This window comes from Phalacrocorax carbo, chromosome 6 (genome assembly GCF_963921805.1).
Source record: "Phalacrocorax carbo chromosome 6, bPhaCar2.1, whole genome shotgun sequence".
Classification (NCBI taxonomy): domain Eukaryota; kingdom Metazoa; phylum Chordata; class Aves; order Suliformes; family Phalacrocoracidae; genus Phalacrocorax; species Phalacrocorax carbo.
The window spans coordinates 4,580,158-4,596,435 of NC_087518.1; the positions used below are offsets into that span (position 1 = coordinate 4,580,158).

At 39.9% G+C, this 16,278-nt stretch overlaps 1 protein-coding gene across 2 annotated transcripts in view; it reads left to right on the forward strand.

Annotated features, from left to right (window-relative positions):
- Positions 1 to 16,278, forward strand: part of LOC104043648 (contactin-3) — a 114,629-nt gene that overhangs the window by 88,131 nt on the left and 10,220 nt on the right. For both annotated transcript variants that reach the window (XM_064453449.1, XM_064453450.1), the window contains exons 10-12: positions 10,360 to 10,487; positions 11,923 to 12,098; positions 15,866 to 15,983. In XM_064453449.1, the coding sequence (XP_064309519.1) occupies positions 10,360 to 10,487; positions 11,923 to 12,098; positions 15,866 to 15,983 (422 nt within the window). The remainder of the gene's footprint in view (positions 1 to 10,359; positions 10,488 to 11,922; positions 12,099 to 15,865; positions 15,984 to 16,278) is intronic.

Below are 16,278 nucleotides of genomic sequence, written 5' to 3' on the forward strand. Positions count from 1 at the left end.
ATAGTGTCATCTGTCGATCCAAATAGTTGTAAAGTCTCTCTGAAGTCTGTCTAGCTGGGGGCATTGGTTTGGTTGGTTTTTAATTGTTGTACCTGAGCACTGAGAGTACACACATATCGCTTTCTTTAGGGTCAAGGGCCAGATTTTGTTTTCAGTTTAATGTAGAGTTTGGCTTGATTTAGAGAGATCCAGGTACTGAGAGAAGACTGGAAGTGCAAAGTTTATAAAACAGTACTTAAAGCCTTCGACAAAATACTCTGAAGATGCTGGCAAGGAGGCAGACAAGGTGTATTACAGCCACGGTGATAATGTGGCTGAGAGGAAAAAGGAGATTTAAAAAAAAAAGAAAATCCTGTTGGCAAAAGTTGATAATCAATAGGTCCAGAAGAGCACTCTTACCGGTCTAATATTTTGATTTTTACCATTCTAGTACTGTGTTTGTTTATGTGGGAGAAGTTATTACAAAGATGACTCAAAATTGTAGGGGACACACACACACACACACACAAAGAATTATGTAGGGTTTTCCAGGTGATTGCAAGATGGACCTCATAAACCCAACCACTTGAGCTGAATAGTGGCAGCTGAAAATCAGTGTTGGCAAATCTGTAATACACTTTGGAAAGAAAAAGTAAAACAGTAAAACCACTTGTGTCCGAGTGTTGTAAATTAACTGGGAACACTTAGGAGAGCGATACAGGCATCACCGTGCACAGGTGGGTGCACACATCTGTGCAGTATGCATTATCAGTTAAATAATAGGGCATGGGACAGAATAGAAAGCAATGTTTAAAATTTTGTTACTCTGTGACAAAAATGTATTCCCTTGGATATTGTGTTAAGTGCTGGTCATCTTCTCTCAGAGATACATAGTGGAGGTAGATGGTGGATGGGTGATGAAAATATTTAGAAGTGTGACTAATGGATCTCTATCAGTACAGCCATTGAAGAGATTAAGACTGTGTGGCTGCAGGAAGGACTGAGAGGTGTGTGAAAGAAAATGAGAGGTGTACTCATTATGAATGTACTTGTTCATAGCTTAATTTCATGCGCATGTTGTTCAGATGAAAACAGGAAAAGAAAATGAAGATACACTTTCAAGTTCTTTTCAAGCAACCATGAACTTTATCTACCAGTGATGGCGTAGCTTACCGTTTCTTCAGCAGTTACATGACAGCGAATGAGTTTTGGTGTTCGTAATTCTCAGTGGACAGTTTGTGGTTCACCTGTGTCCTCAGCTGTTGACTTCCAACAACATGAAAACATTTTTTCCAGCAATAACCATTAAAACATTATTGAATTAGTCATAAACTAAAATTGCACAAGTCCACCGATTAAATTGAATAATCAACCTATACGGCTCTGCACTCAGGAGCAGCCATTTGCTTTGCATCTCTCCAGCGTTGGGGATTACTGTCTTTTCAAGCTTTCTGTTTTACGTTTCAATATTTGCATCGATTGGGAGTTTCAGGCAGTGAACTGGGACAGGAAAGAAAAAACCCTTGGATGAAAGGTGTAATTAAGATAGTTACATATCTGATTTAGCTTGAAACTAGGCGGTTTGGTGCTTAGGCCGTTCCAGCTGCAGCACTTCAGCACTCATTACAGGCTCTAAAAACTCTGAGGAGCAGAATAACAATTTGGGAGTTTAGCCTGCCCTGAGGTCACCCTTTTGGCAGCTAGTTGCTGGAGTATCTGAGTTAGATACAGGCTGTAGTCACAGCAACAGCCACAGAAAGTCCTAGGGTTTGCCTGGGAGCAGTGAGGACAGGATGACTGCGAGTGTTCCCCTTGCGACGCAGCGGTGTCACCCTGTACTTTGCAGGATAATTCAGGGACGGTATCACTGAAGTGTCCAAAAGCCCGGACATGAGACTGAGGGAACTGAATGTTTTGTTTTTGAAGGAGGATTGCTAGGGCAGTGTGTGGTGATTTCATGAATGTGCCCTTGCTCCTCTAGGTCTTCGTGTTAGGTTTTACGAAGCTTAGGCTATCATCAGGAAGCTATTTCTGATCCAGGTGGAATTCTTCTAGTCCTATTCCTGTAAAACACCACGTCATGGTTTTGTTTTGAAATTTCTGAACACAGAAGACGCTACCAGATAAGTCAAAACTTCTAGAGGCTTTGATTGAGACCTTTATGTGCTCCATTTTGAGGCCAGAGCTCTCTCCTTAGACACAAAAGGTTTGGATACTTGCTGTTATCTTGATCTGTGCAGCTCTCCCTCTTTCTTTGCAGGGACCACAGTAGTTTTCACGTGTTCCAAGTGTTAAGTGTTGTCAAATGTGGCAATTTGGCAGAAGATTAGGCATCTGTCATTACAGAGCTTGACACGGTAGCACAGACTCACTCGCTGGCTACATGCCTGCGAGCAAGCAAGCAACATCTCATTCAGAATAACACTAGTGGGTTTTTCTTTGTATGTGAAACATCCTGTCGTCTTGTAATGACATAGTATCACATTGATAAATAAGTCTGTAACACAGGGCCACAGTGATCTCAAACTCATGTGAAACTTGTTGCTTTTTGATTACTCACATTTGTTTTTATTTTTATGGTCACTTTTGTAAAGCATCTACATAAATGCATAGCACTTGATATTTAGGAAAATTCCTAGTTTTTGTCCCCATACCATTTCCATAAAAAGGCAGGCAGGAAGAATTGTATCCTTCCCATTCCTGCCTGTCTCTGATTGGAGCTGCCTGTCATCTGCCTTCAGATAACCTGTGTAGGTTTGATTCATGATGTTCAAAGCCCCCAGGCACACCTGGACCTTGCAGGGCTCCGCACGTGTCCAAGAGCAGCACATTCCAGCCACCACTTCTGCGTTGCTCTGGGAGCTATCTGTCTGAATAGGCATCGTCTTCGAGGTTGCTTTGCATTGCCCTTCGAAAGCAGTACCCACCAGTTTCACTCGTGGTGATGGTACCAGGCTGAAGAAAGTAACGTTCACTTTCTGAAAATGTATCGATCATACATGATGCTGCCTGCTTTGGTTTGTGAACATAAATTGAGACTTTTAGGTCTGCATAGTGCAGGTATTTCCAAAATAGGACCCAAAGTGTCTCCTACTACGTTTTTGACAGCACACTGTAAATGGCTTGCAGAGGAACATAATAACAAGCCAATAATCCTGAATTAATCTAAATGAAGCACACTCGCCTTTGGAGAAAAGCAGAAATGCGATTCTTTGCAGAAAGTACTGGAGTTCATTACTGTCTGCTGTGAAAAATTGCAATTCATGAATTTCTTGCAGTTCTACAATTCTTGCAATTCAGGAAAGTGTTTCCAATTAGCAGCACATTTTTCAACCATTAACTACTGGAAAAGTCTGGTGGGGGAGTGTCTTTTTTTATTTGCAGAAAAAGGGAGGAATGAGTTCCCAAAAGGGGTAATGCTGGCCACAGAGGTCCAGCGTGCTCTTTACCTAGGGGAGGTTTGCCCTTGAGTAGATAAACCATATTCTTGGTATAGTCTTGGTATAGTCTTGGTATAGTCTTGCTATATTCTTGCTAGGTCTGCCTGTGGCGTAGTGGAGTTATTCAGTGTTGGTAGAGAACGGGGACAGTGTAATGTTTTGGGGTTTGTGTAAGCGTACACCAATGTTGCAGCGTGTCCTCGTCGGAGGATGTGCCAGCGCACTCCGCCAGCACTGGTATAGGTACCATGTTTAGACGATGCTAGTTTGGACTGTACTTAAATTGTGAAAGCTTTCTGGCAGGCGTAGAGGCCAAACTTGGCTTAGCATGAGAGTAGATCTAGCCCTTAATGTCAGCTGTAAAAGTGAAAATGTCACATAAGATGCAGCAACATGGACAGAATCGGTATGTTTTAAGAAAATTCCTATTTGAATAATAAAAATGAAGCACAAACACTCCATTACTTCAGTGTATTCATAGTATTTTGTCCTAAGAGAGCTTATGTTTTCTGGAGGTACTGACCATGTTGCTTTAGTAAAGCCTGAAAGATTTTCATTTTGATGGCACTGTTGCTTGTATTCTTAATTTATTTTTAAATGGTGCTGCGTTTTCAGTATGTAGAAGATTTGGATAATGACTCAGTAAATTTTAATTAAGTGAGCTGCATATGATATGTCTTGTGGAGGGAAGAAAATATGATTCAAAATGGATTCATGAGCTCTGGACTCAGAAACCACTCAACGTTGAAGAATACAATCTTGCTCTTGTTAGTTTTGCAAAATATGTAATTTTTTTATTATTATTTTATAGAATATCTCGACTAAAGAGACCTAGGCAGTGAAGAGCAGTGGAATACAGAGAGAAGTGAAAGTATAGGGGTCACTGTAGAACATGCAGAAGAAAAGGCAGAAAATGGGAATTAAATTAATTGGGTATTGAAGGAAGATACTCTTCCCACCAGAATGCAGTTTTGGACCTTTGAAATAAATAATTTTGGGTGATGTAATGAGCATAATAATCACAAATTGGCGAGAATTCTCTTGACTTTAATGGCTGCCAGATCAGGTACTGAGGGTACCTGATTACCTGGCACAGGTAACTTTTCACCCCAGGTTACGGTTCTAGTGTGTACCACCACGCTGGGAGCAGCTTGCACTTACTCATGGTTCCTTGCCAACCATCTCATATCATAAAAACCATCTCATCTTTAAAAAAATTCTCTAAAATATATTTTATCTGCAGTCATTAAGCCACAACTAGGTTTTGTTTATTCCAAATCAATCTGGAGCAACTTCTACTGATAGCAGGCCATAGCCCCCAGTGTCTCCAGGCAGAGAGAGCAGAAGGTGCCAACTGTAGTTGCCTCCAGGTACTTTCTTCGGTGTTGAAAAGCTGGCCTGAGACACCTCCATCTCCAACTGGATGTGCTTTTATTTTTCTTTTATCCTCCAAAAAAAGGAGGATTAGGCATTTAACCAAGGTTAAATACACTTGATAGTAGTTTAACTCATCAAAACAGAAGACATGCCAAAATATGCTGCAGCCTACCCTAGCTTTAAAGATTTCCTTAAATGTTTGAAGTACATATATAATTTTTCATTGATATATAATACTAGAAAGTTGCTGCATGTTGGCTGTAGTGGGTCCTGTGCTCCTGGCTCAAATACCTGACTGGAAACAGATTAATACAAGGGATTTTGAGATCATGCGGGGCAGTGTTTCACCTGTAAACAAATCCACCTTTATTCCTAGATGTTTCTAGATTTACCAAGACTAGAAACAGACAAAAAGACGCTGCGAACTTTAACTTCACTAAAAGACATGCCAGTGCAATTCTCTTCAAAATCTCCCGTTTCAGCATCTTTAACTGTGGCAAAGTGATGTCAAATTAAGGGGGAAAGAAAAGAGGAGAAATAATTCCTGATAAAATGTTGCATGATGCTTAGAAGTATCAGTTACTGGTTTTATCTTCCCTACGGTTTGAATTAAGTATTTTTATTTCATTTTGTGTTAACAGTTTGAAATGCTGTGATGTGGAAAGGAATTCATTTACTTACCAGTACTTCAATAGGAGCTTTTTTTTTCTTTCTTGTTAATTAATCTGGTTTAATTTAGTTGGAATTTGATTGATACATAAAAAGGCAGTTTTGACCCACTTTTCCACTTTTCCTTTGTACTCAAGTGTTATGAACTGGAAAGCAATGTTTATTTTCATATCAATAAGGATCTAAAATAGTTGGCTTTTCTGCTGAAGAATCTGACAAAAAAGGCAGTGATTACTTAGTTTGGTTGTCTGTCATTTTAGTAATAAAGTATTGTCACAGGAAGGTGAGGAAATTTGAATTCATTGACAGTTTCACTAATGACACTACATTCCAGGTGGCAGCCTTGTGGCCTTGCATCCCGAGGCATATTCTGGCCCTCATTCCTGTCTATATGCTGCTTCTGCACCAGCGTTTCAGTTTAATGGGATTTTGGTCAGAAAGGTGAAACTATGCAAACCTCTATATAATGCTGTCCCAGTTCTCTGAGTGAGTAGGTATGGGGCGGGTGAATGCAGAATAACTTGGATATTCTTACACTACAGATACTGAAGTTGGCAGATCTCAGACTGGCATCCTGGAGCACCCCCAAAATATGAAAATTTGGTGCAGTCAGTAACAGTAGTAAAATACTCTATCAGTATGAGAGGTACGCATGCTCGTTGCACAGTAGGATTTCTCCATGGTCAGTTACGACTAAGATAACTAATAATAAATTAGATTGTCATGTATAAAACCTGACAGACAGAACTGATGGAGGCTGTACCCCACTGAAGTCCCTCAGCTGTCTGGAAGATCTGTGATGCCAAATACGTGCTCCTAGTTTGGGTGGGACAGGAAGACTCACCCGGTTTTACCAACATGGGCCTCTCAAGTCAGGAGCCCTCAAGTCCTGAAGTTGGTTATCTCTCTCCCCATTCTGTTGACCTCAGTCAAAAAGCATGGGCATGAGTTAAGACATTCAGCTGTTGTAGGTTTGTTTAGCTGGGGTTTTATTATGCCACCCCTTTGACTATTGGAAGAAAAATAATCTTCTCAAAGATTAATTTCCTACAGTTTTGCCAAGAGTTAGCAAGAGATGATGATTTTGTCAATGACGTTTGGATCTGATGACCGAACAGGTTCTAAGTCACTCTCCCAGCACAGGGATATGTGCCAAAGCATTATCCCACCAATTCTCTCTGTTCTACAGGGCTAAAAGTTTCTGCCCTTTGCATCGAAAGTGTGCAGGTTGTGGGAAATGGAGTTAACTTTGAAAATCGCAGGCCTTCAGCAAAATGTATTGGAAAAATGCTTGTAGATACACGGAGCACCAAAGGATGTGTTATTTTTTTGTGTGTTAGAGATCTAGATCGCTTCCTGGCACCGGGCCAGCCATAGTACATTTGTTTTATCACAGTGTGTGAATATCCAATAATTTTCAGTATACTAAAAGCTTCAGTTTGTCTAACGTTTCAGCAGGAGGGGTAGATCTATTTCTGGGTTTAGTGTTTTCACAGGCTGCGCTGCATTTACTGCTTTGTAATTGAAAAAGTAAAACGTTTCTCTTTTTAATTTACCAGTAAAGATTTTATTTTGACAATATTTTTTTTCTAGAATTGATTTGATGGTTAGGGGTTTTTTAATTCTGGAGAAAAACTTGATTCTTAATTATATCTTTGTTTTAATAAGCCTATTGCTCCATTATTTTAGGCAAGCTAGACTTGCAGGTCGCTCAGAGCACCCTAAATGTGATTTTTTAAAATTGAAAAATAGGCATTTTCTGGTTTGTACCCCAATCCTATTTTTTCTTTTGTTCGATCATGCTTTGTCAACACTGTTGGGTTTTTATTTGGCTTTGCATTTTTTTCTGCTGGAAACTGCTTCAAAGCAGATGATGCAATACAAACCTTTGCAAAATATACAGATAGCTAGGAGGTCCAACCACTCAATAGTGTGCTTCCTACCATAATTGATAGATTTTTAACACCTTTTATTCCCGTCGTTGTAATTACCTATAAAATATATTAATCCTGTCTTTAATGCATTTAAAATACCTATAAACCATATGGTAAGATTTAATTAATTATAAATGTTCCGTCTAATATGAAGTGCAGCCAAATATTGCTTACGGATATTGCGAAACAAGTTAATAAGCCTCAGGGAGGTCAGCCGTGCTGACACTGGTGAAGCACATCCTCCTTGCAAATGTGCTTCGAATGTCACCGCATTGGCGCAGGTACCTCAGTATTCTCTGGAAGATTCAAAGATGGTTACTTCCAACTATAAACTGATTAAACTGTCTGTCTATTTGTAACACCCTTTCTCCCCCAAATAAGATGCTTTTGTCTGTCATTCTAACAGGCTGACTTGTTATCTTTTGTGATTTGCATGTTAATTTCATTACTGTATCACCTTTGCCCAAAGGAGAATATCACAGCTACAGCACTGAGTGTTGCAACACCTTTTTTTAAGCAAATATAAAATGCATTTTATATTTTGCAGATATTCAAAGAGTATTTTTGAAACTCTTCAGTATCAGAATTTGTATCTTTGATTCATTCAATCAAGATGAATTCAGACTAATTAAGAAAAAAGTTGTGCTTTTAATGTTTTAAATGTGCTTTAAATGTGCTTTAATTACTGGAGTATGTTGCATTGTAAGGAGCTGTGCAGCTGTGGAAGGAATCCAGACTCCTGCTTTCAGACAATTAAAATGGAGTCTCCATGTGGCCTTGAGGATTAGGTGAACTTGCTATTAAGGGGAAGGAGAGGAGAGGCATAACTACAGAGCCATGACAGACTCCCACCGCCGTGCTCTGCGGTTAGTGGCCCTGGTTTTGGAGGATCAGAGAAGTTAAGGGTGAAGAAGATCACTGAAACCATCGAACTCCAGAGTTGTGTTCCGCTGCCCTTATTTACCAATTTAATTATTCTCTGAAATACGGATTCAGCTGAATTGCTTTTTTTAAAAAATACCGTTGTAACATTGTATTACTTATAATGTAAATCACTATAAATAATTAATGACAGTGCAGCTTACTGAAGCATATACCTTTTATGGGCCAACTTTTATTTTGGCAATGTAATTAAATGTAAGGCGGTGCTTTCACCAGGTGTGTCTTAGCCAAGCCTGCCTTCAGTCCTAAAAGTCTTTACAAGCTTGCGCTGCAGCTGGTGCTGCGGTTTCAAGCCTGCATTGTCCTTCATCAGCCACCGTAATAGCGCACGGGGAGCTTCGTGGGGAGAATTGCCCACGCTGAGCTGTTAGGTACCGTGTGTGAATGCCAGAAGAGCAAGGAACCTGTTTTCCCAAGGGAGCATCCTGCTTCTCCCATGCTTGGGGCAAGTTTTGAGAAGAAAGGCAGCGATCCCAATTCCCACCTAACACAGTGGACTTTCCCCATCTACTTTCTGTAGTGTGTATTTACCTACAGAGAACTGAACCTCAGTTGGGACAAATGACGGAGATCCATTGATAGTAATTTGCCTAAAAAAGCAGGGGGGTGTCTTTAAATGATTTTGTCCTGAATAAAGAAGCAGGTTAAAAATGAAGTAGATGCAAGTGAGAAGGCAAAATCCTCATGACTCTTCCGAGCAAGGGAAGATAGCAATGTTAAGTTTCATGACATTTGCTGCCTTCTCAGCTGATACCTGCTCTGACAACTGTGTAAGACTCCAGCTAATGCGGTTAGAGGTTTGCCTGGAGTGTTACTGTTTGCTGTTCTGTTGATTCTGTGTAGATAGACACGGGTGTTTGGGCATTTCCAAAGTACCTTCTAGCTAAGGTGCTTAGGGAACCAACAGAGCAGCCTCGCTGGGATTCATTTGGTGCCTTTGAAATGGATTGATGTGATCGGAGATAGAATTAGGCATATCGGGAAAATGTTGTTTACTTTTTTGTTAATTATTCTAGACATTTTTATATACAGTTAGTTGTATAGCTGCTCGAGGTTATCTTCGGGAAGACTTGGTAGAATGTCCTGCATCTAAGGATATGACAGATAGGAGGACCAGAAATAGCGAAAGAGGGAGTCAAATTAGCCTTACCTTTGCATCCGTCCAGTGCTGCTGTCTAGGATGTCATCTCCACTCTTAGGATGCTGGTGCTTTTCTGTCTATATCAGTAATGCAAGTCTTCTTTTGTCCACATCTTTTCTAAGCATCTTTCTGCTTTGTTCCATGCTATCTGTCCGCTAGGCGTGATTCTCACTGGTGGAGTTTGTGTGGGGTGGAGGGGAATTTTCTTTCCTTCAAGTCATTCCACGAAAGCATACCTCTGCCATGTCTGCCCGTCGCTCCTGCTCAGTGTCACTGATAAACTGAGAAGTCTGCAATGGTGTGAAGTCTCAGTTTGCTTTCTAAATACTGAGTTTAAACGTGCATGGACTAAATCCTGGTTTACAGAGTCAGTTGTGCAAACGAGCTATTGACTTCAATGCAGTATTTGTGAGACTTGTATATATGAACCCTGAAAAGCACAAAATGTGAATTGCTTATAAAAAATCCCATTGCATCATCGTAAGAATTATACACAGTTATTTCAAAGGTACAATGCAACACTGCATGAGGTGAACAACATAATACACTTGAAAATTATACTAGTTTCAACTGGTGTAGCTGAAAAAGATGGAGTTAATGTGGGATTTCTCTCTCACACACAGACAAACGTACAAACATACATATGCAGACATACATCCCTTAAACGTTGGTTCTACTGGTGTCCAAAATGGTGAGTAATACATGGATGGGTTCAGATTTGTTTCAGATTGTCAGTGTATAGCCACAAAATTTTCAAACATCAGGTTGGTATTTGATGCAGTTTGATATAGCCAAGGTAACGGTACGAGTATTGAAGCATTTTGTCTACAAATCAATGCTGCAACTTTTAAAATCTCTTCATAATTTTTTTTTTTAGAATCATTTTGTTAAAGGATGGAGGACTAAGAATAGACAATGTGACCAAAGGTGATGCTGGAAGCTACACATGCGTGGCAACAAACCAGTTTGGAACAGCCAGTGGCTCAACAAACTTAATAGTTACAGGTAGGTGAGCTGGAACTGGATGGTCGTCTGTGAGGTGATGTAAATTGGATTGCAAACCTTGCGACAGACTCTGCAACAATGTGGAGTCTGAGTTTGCTTATTGGAAAAACACTAAAAGTGGTGGAAAGCAGAGTGTGAGACGTTATATATTTAACACTATAAAAAGATAAAAGGATATTTGTTACAGGTCTTTTATTAGTTGAGAGGAAAGAGACTGAGGGATTTTCTGTCCTTGACAAGGGCATTTCTCAGATGTGAGGGAGTTGTGAACACTTTCCTCCCTTCTCTCACTTATATAACTACTAAATAGTGCAATTATGCTTTTAAGTTCAGGGTTTTCTTTTAATTTGTTGAGAATAAAAACATGGCAATCAAAAAAAAATTTTGAGGTAATTTTATATTCTAGTCCAAAATCTGTTCAGCCCTGAGGAACTTTATGCTCTTTGCTTTTGGAAAACGATGTAGTACAAACTCCAGCTGCAGGAGCCATCAGGGACTCCACGGGCAGTCAGATATAAAGTATTCAAAAGCTAATTGTATACGTAATTGTTGGTAAAAGGGTTCTTGCCCCTTCCTCTAAGCCACCTATTACTCGCTGCCCTTTAAGATACAGGATTAAAAGGAGCAGTAGTCTGTGAAGTGAATTTGAAGAATGTCTTGCCTCATGACGTTCTTTTTTTAAAAGATTTTCCAAATTCAGAATTATCTAAGATCCCACTGCATTAAATATCCTATATATCTCATAGATCCAAACAGAATTCTTCTGTTTCGTGAATTAACAGCTTCACATTTTCTGTCTGTACTCCTAAATGATTCGTGTCCCTTTACATACAAATAATAGAATTATATACAAAGGATTTCTGGAACTAAACTTTATTTTTAATAAAGTATTTACACTACTCTGAAATTTTTCTCCATTACTGTGGTTCTGGAATAACAAGCAGTTGTTCTTAATGACACTATTTAAATTCTATATGATGTATGGCCCCAACTATCGAATGCATTCTACCCTATGTGGGTTTCCTCTAGTTTCCAGTTTTTATTAGCTCCTTCTCTCACTCCCACATCTTAATCTTCCCAGTGGCTGCTGCTACAGCTCCCTGCTCCAAAACATGAGTGTTATTGCTGAGAACCTCACACACTCTTGAATGGTTATTTCATTGCTGTGGGTTGCAGCGCGTTTAGCTCTGTGAAGTCTATCAGCCTGTACGCAGCAGGTTAAAATTTACCTTTTCAGTGTCGAGTAGCTCCCACTGGTAAATGTGCAAGGACACAATGCTCCAACAAGGGGGGGTCAGGCAGCAGCATTTATAGTCCAGCTGCATAATTTGAAGTGACTGTCATTAATCAGATTTGAAGAGCGTGGTAGAATATTAGTAGCAAGCAAAGCTCAGCAGTACAGGAATCCAATAACTGATATTTCTGCTCTCAACAGAGCCAACGAGGATTACTTTGGCACCTTCCAACATGGATGTCACTGTCGGAGAAAGCGTTGTCCTGCCTTGCCAGGTTCAGCATGATCCTTTGCTGGACATCAGCTTCACCTGGTATTTCAATGGAACGCTCACCGATTTCAAGAAAGACGCTTCTCATTTTGAGAAGGTTGGAGGGGTAAGTTGCAAACACCTTCTCTTCACTTGCCTTATAGCTGTATGCAGCACAGAGAGGCTTACTTTTTTTCTTTTTTCAATGTGGTAAAAATAGGTTGTTTCTTCTTTTTTGGGCCTCAAGAATTTTCTTCTGTGTTGGAGGGAAATAATTCATGGAGCTAGCTTGCTGCCCATAACCCATTGTTCAGAGGCCTTGTATTTTAGACCTGAAGTATTGTAAGTTCCTGCCTCTGTTTCTGCATCTGGCCCCACATGATTCTCCCCAAGATCACATGAAACCCAGCAATGACAGATTAAGGAACTCAGGGCAGACTTTGTGAGCTTCAGCCTAAAGCTGAACAAAAACATCCCATCTCTCGTATTTTTCCTGCATTTGCATCCCTAATGTATCCCTCGACGTTCTTCTGCCTGAGCATCCCCAGGTGAGAAGGCATATAGCTCATTAAATATTTCCTATGCAGGATGCAGAGTTGCTGCTGGGGAGGGGTGGGGGTGTGTGGTGACATTAATAGCTTTTAGAATTTAATCTTCTAATCAAAACATGAAAAATAAAGCATTAAGACAGATGAAGGATATATCAGGAGAATGAAATCAATTACATCAAAAGGTCTTATTACAGTGCATGGCCAAGTGATAACAAAACAAGCAGCTGCGCATCAGCATGGAGCTGGCCACTGTAAACCTTCATAAGGTTTCCTTTCACGTATTCTTGCCAGATCTCCTGCTGTAGAGGAATAGCTGTGGGTTAGACACTACTTCCTGTGAAACTGTGAAATTTCAGCACCTAACTTTTTTCTTTTTGCCTGTAAAACCTCGAAAGATTTAGCACTTAATCAGTAGGCACCAAACACACAGATTTTTCTGCAGTTTGCAATTGATTAAATATATAAGTGCATGTGGAGATGATGAGATTTCCTTGTAGGAGCCATGAGATATTCATACATCATGTACATTTTCACTGAAATGTTTTGAGAATTACAAACTGACCATCTGTCATGCCGTAATGGGAATGCTCTGATTTCATAGCCCGTTACCTTCCAGTATTGCTACATAGACTTTATTTATTTAGTAATATTTCCCCCCAGCTGTACTCTGGTTGTGTATACAAATAGTAATATTAGAAAGGAAAGTTTAAAAACACACCAAAACCTGATTCTGACAGTTTTACTGGCTCAATTAAGGCTTCATAAGCTCATTGGAAAATGCAATATTTCTTCTCACTAAAAATTCCAGCTTTTTCCCTAAAACAAATACTGACATAATTCCAAATCAAAGCCTTGTTTAGGTGTCTTTTTTTTTTTTTTGTCTGAGGGAAAAAGAGCATCAAAAAGTAGTTTTTCACAAAAAATTCTCAGTCAGTGCGGAAGAAAAAGCCAGGGTGACTATTGGCTGACTCAGGACTCTGAATCGAGAACATATTACGTGGAAATTTGTCATGAGGGACAGAACTAGGGGGTTTTATATGGAAGGGACACACTTAGGGTTTGTTTTTTAAACTCTTATTTGTGTAAAGAGGGATTGAAGCTCGTTAGTAGAAAACTTCATAGGTTACCAAGAGATCCACGAAAACATTTTATGGGCTTTGTATCACAGTAGGGTCACTGGAATAATTTAATCTGGAGCCACATGCGGGTCACGGTAAGTAAATAAGCATAAATATGTTTTAAGCCTTCCGATAGTTGCAGTGTGTGTTTGTTAAATGAAAATACCTGTGCAAAAATAACTTCAGCTTCCTTAGTCGTAAACATGGCAAAAGGAAAATAAATTTTCAACGGATAGATTTCGATGTAATGATGTCTTGGAAGTCCCTGTCACGCATGCCTAAGGTCTCCGACATGTAGTAGTTAGTGGGAATGTTATGGGACCACCACCTGGTCTGCCAGATGGTTAGAAAAATATAGGATGTAACACTGTCTTACTGCCCTTTTTTTTGTTAGGTGATTTATACAAAGAGTATGGCAAACCAAGCAGATGCCAAAATTTTGAGCAGATTGCCTCTAAACTGTTCCGAGTATCACCTGCTTCTAGAGCCCGGCAATGGCCGAGATTGTTACGCAGTCAGGAGAAGCAAAAGCCATTTCAGCAGCTGTTCATACTGCATGGACTACTCTTTCTTTGTGTGGCATGGAGAAAGGAAGGTGATCTCACTGTCACCTGGACTTGTCCACGCTGACAAAGATTTAATCTGGCTAGGCAAGAATGTGGATGCCACTGATGGTCTGCAGAGCCATCGGAGGTGAGGGTGCCTTCTGTGCTCTAGCTTTCTGCTGCCACAGGTTTCTGTGTTTTTGCCAGTACTTTGGGATCCTTCCCCAAAATCTCCACAAATACTTTAAAGGCAGTCTTAATATTTTAGTGGGGTTTATTTCAAGTAAAATTATTCTACTTGACAGCCCTCGTTGTCAAGATGCTTTAAATTTAGTTTGCTAAAAAAAGTTCATGTAGAAAATTAGTGGCTTGTGAGTATGCATTGCTGTTGTTGGTTATTCCCTGAATATCCACTTCCAAACAGCAGGATGGCTTTCAGATGGCCTTCGACTCAACTTGTAACATATTGAAGGCAGCCGGCGCTGTGCTTCTGTAGAAACCAGGCGTTGCGTTTACACACACACCCCCCGAAGGGAATCAGGCAGAGCTGTTTTCAGCTTGTGTTGAATAAAGTGAGATGCTGAAATAATGGGTGTGGGCGTGAAACAAAGAAATAATCGAATGGTTGGAAAGGTGGTTAATTTTTTTTTTCTAGGACTAAAACTCCAGAATCTTGTCTTCCCCTTTCTCCCGAACTACTGTGCGCCCAGATGCAGTTGTGTGGCCAGAGTAGCTGAAAACAGCTGCAAAACAGGGTTCTGTCCTCAAATGAAACGCTGCTGCTCTACCAAATTCTAAAGAAAAAGTAAAATGTTTTAAAAAAATTGAAGTCTGAGAGGTTTTTCACCTGGAAAATATGATGTGAACTGGGTTAAAGCAGTAATTTAGCTGACACAAAGAGGTTTTTTTTTTTGCAGTGACATGGACTACCAAAGGTTTAGTATCAAGTTCTGTACTCAGTGATGTAGAAACCAAATAGTGTATGAGGAACCCTAACGTGATACGCAGTTTCAGTTCTCACTTAAGTTTTATGTATGTTTTCCTTGATTCAGGAGATCGACTACATTCTGTGACATGAGAGAGACCAATGGGGAAAAAATGACCAAAGATTAAATATTCAATGAAGAACAAAGAACTTAGACTTGTAAAATTGAGGAATTTAGGCCAGAATGTACAACCTTTAAGTGAAAGTGTGCTCGCACACTGTAGAGTGGGCCAAATTCAGCTTTTTCGTTTACAGATTTGAACTCCTTAAATACATGTGATAACTAGACTTATTCTGTCTAGCAGTCAAATCGGTTAACGGCCATAAACCCCATATTTTTCTCTTTTTTTAGAGCTTTGAGAATAATGGTGGGTCACAGGGCAGTGACTTTCTTCATGGTTCCTAATAGCAGGCAGGAGGTACATTCCCAGTATGAGCTCACCATGTTGTAGCTTGCTTCTCCTGTAAAAGAGGGACACTACCTCATGTTTACTGGGGGAATGCTTACCAGGCAGTTACCACGGAGCAGCTGGTGGGTAGTACCTTGCTATCCTTCAGGCTGCCAGCCACTGCAGTTTGTGAGCAGCTTTATCTTCACCATTTTCGGTTGATTTCTCTTCCATTTACAAATACAATTTTAATGTTAAATTACAAGGTAGTACGTTTACTTTAACAAGGACTTTGTATTTCGACAGAGTGCATCAGGAGATTTAATGATTAGGAACATCCAGCTGAAGCATAGTGGAAAATATGTTTGTATGGTGAAGACAGAAGTGGATAGCGTAGCATCTGCAGCGGACCTTATCGTGCGAGGTAAATTTCAGCTTCAGTTACCACGAATCATATTTTCTAACTTTCATATATTGTAGATTACAAACCCCGGTTCATCTATTACTTGAACTATGTGATTCAACTTTGCAGTTAGGGAGAATTCTACCTCAATTTTTGGATGAAGCTTAATTTTTCCCAGAGAAATTAAGGAGCTGAAAGATAAAATTAATCTTTTCTCACTGACAGTCCTTCACGTCACTGACAAGAGGGAAGGAGAGTTATTTCAACCCCCTTTGGTGATGCAGATGAGACAAAACCCAGCATTTTTTGCCAGGAT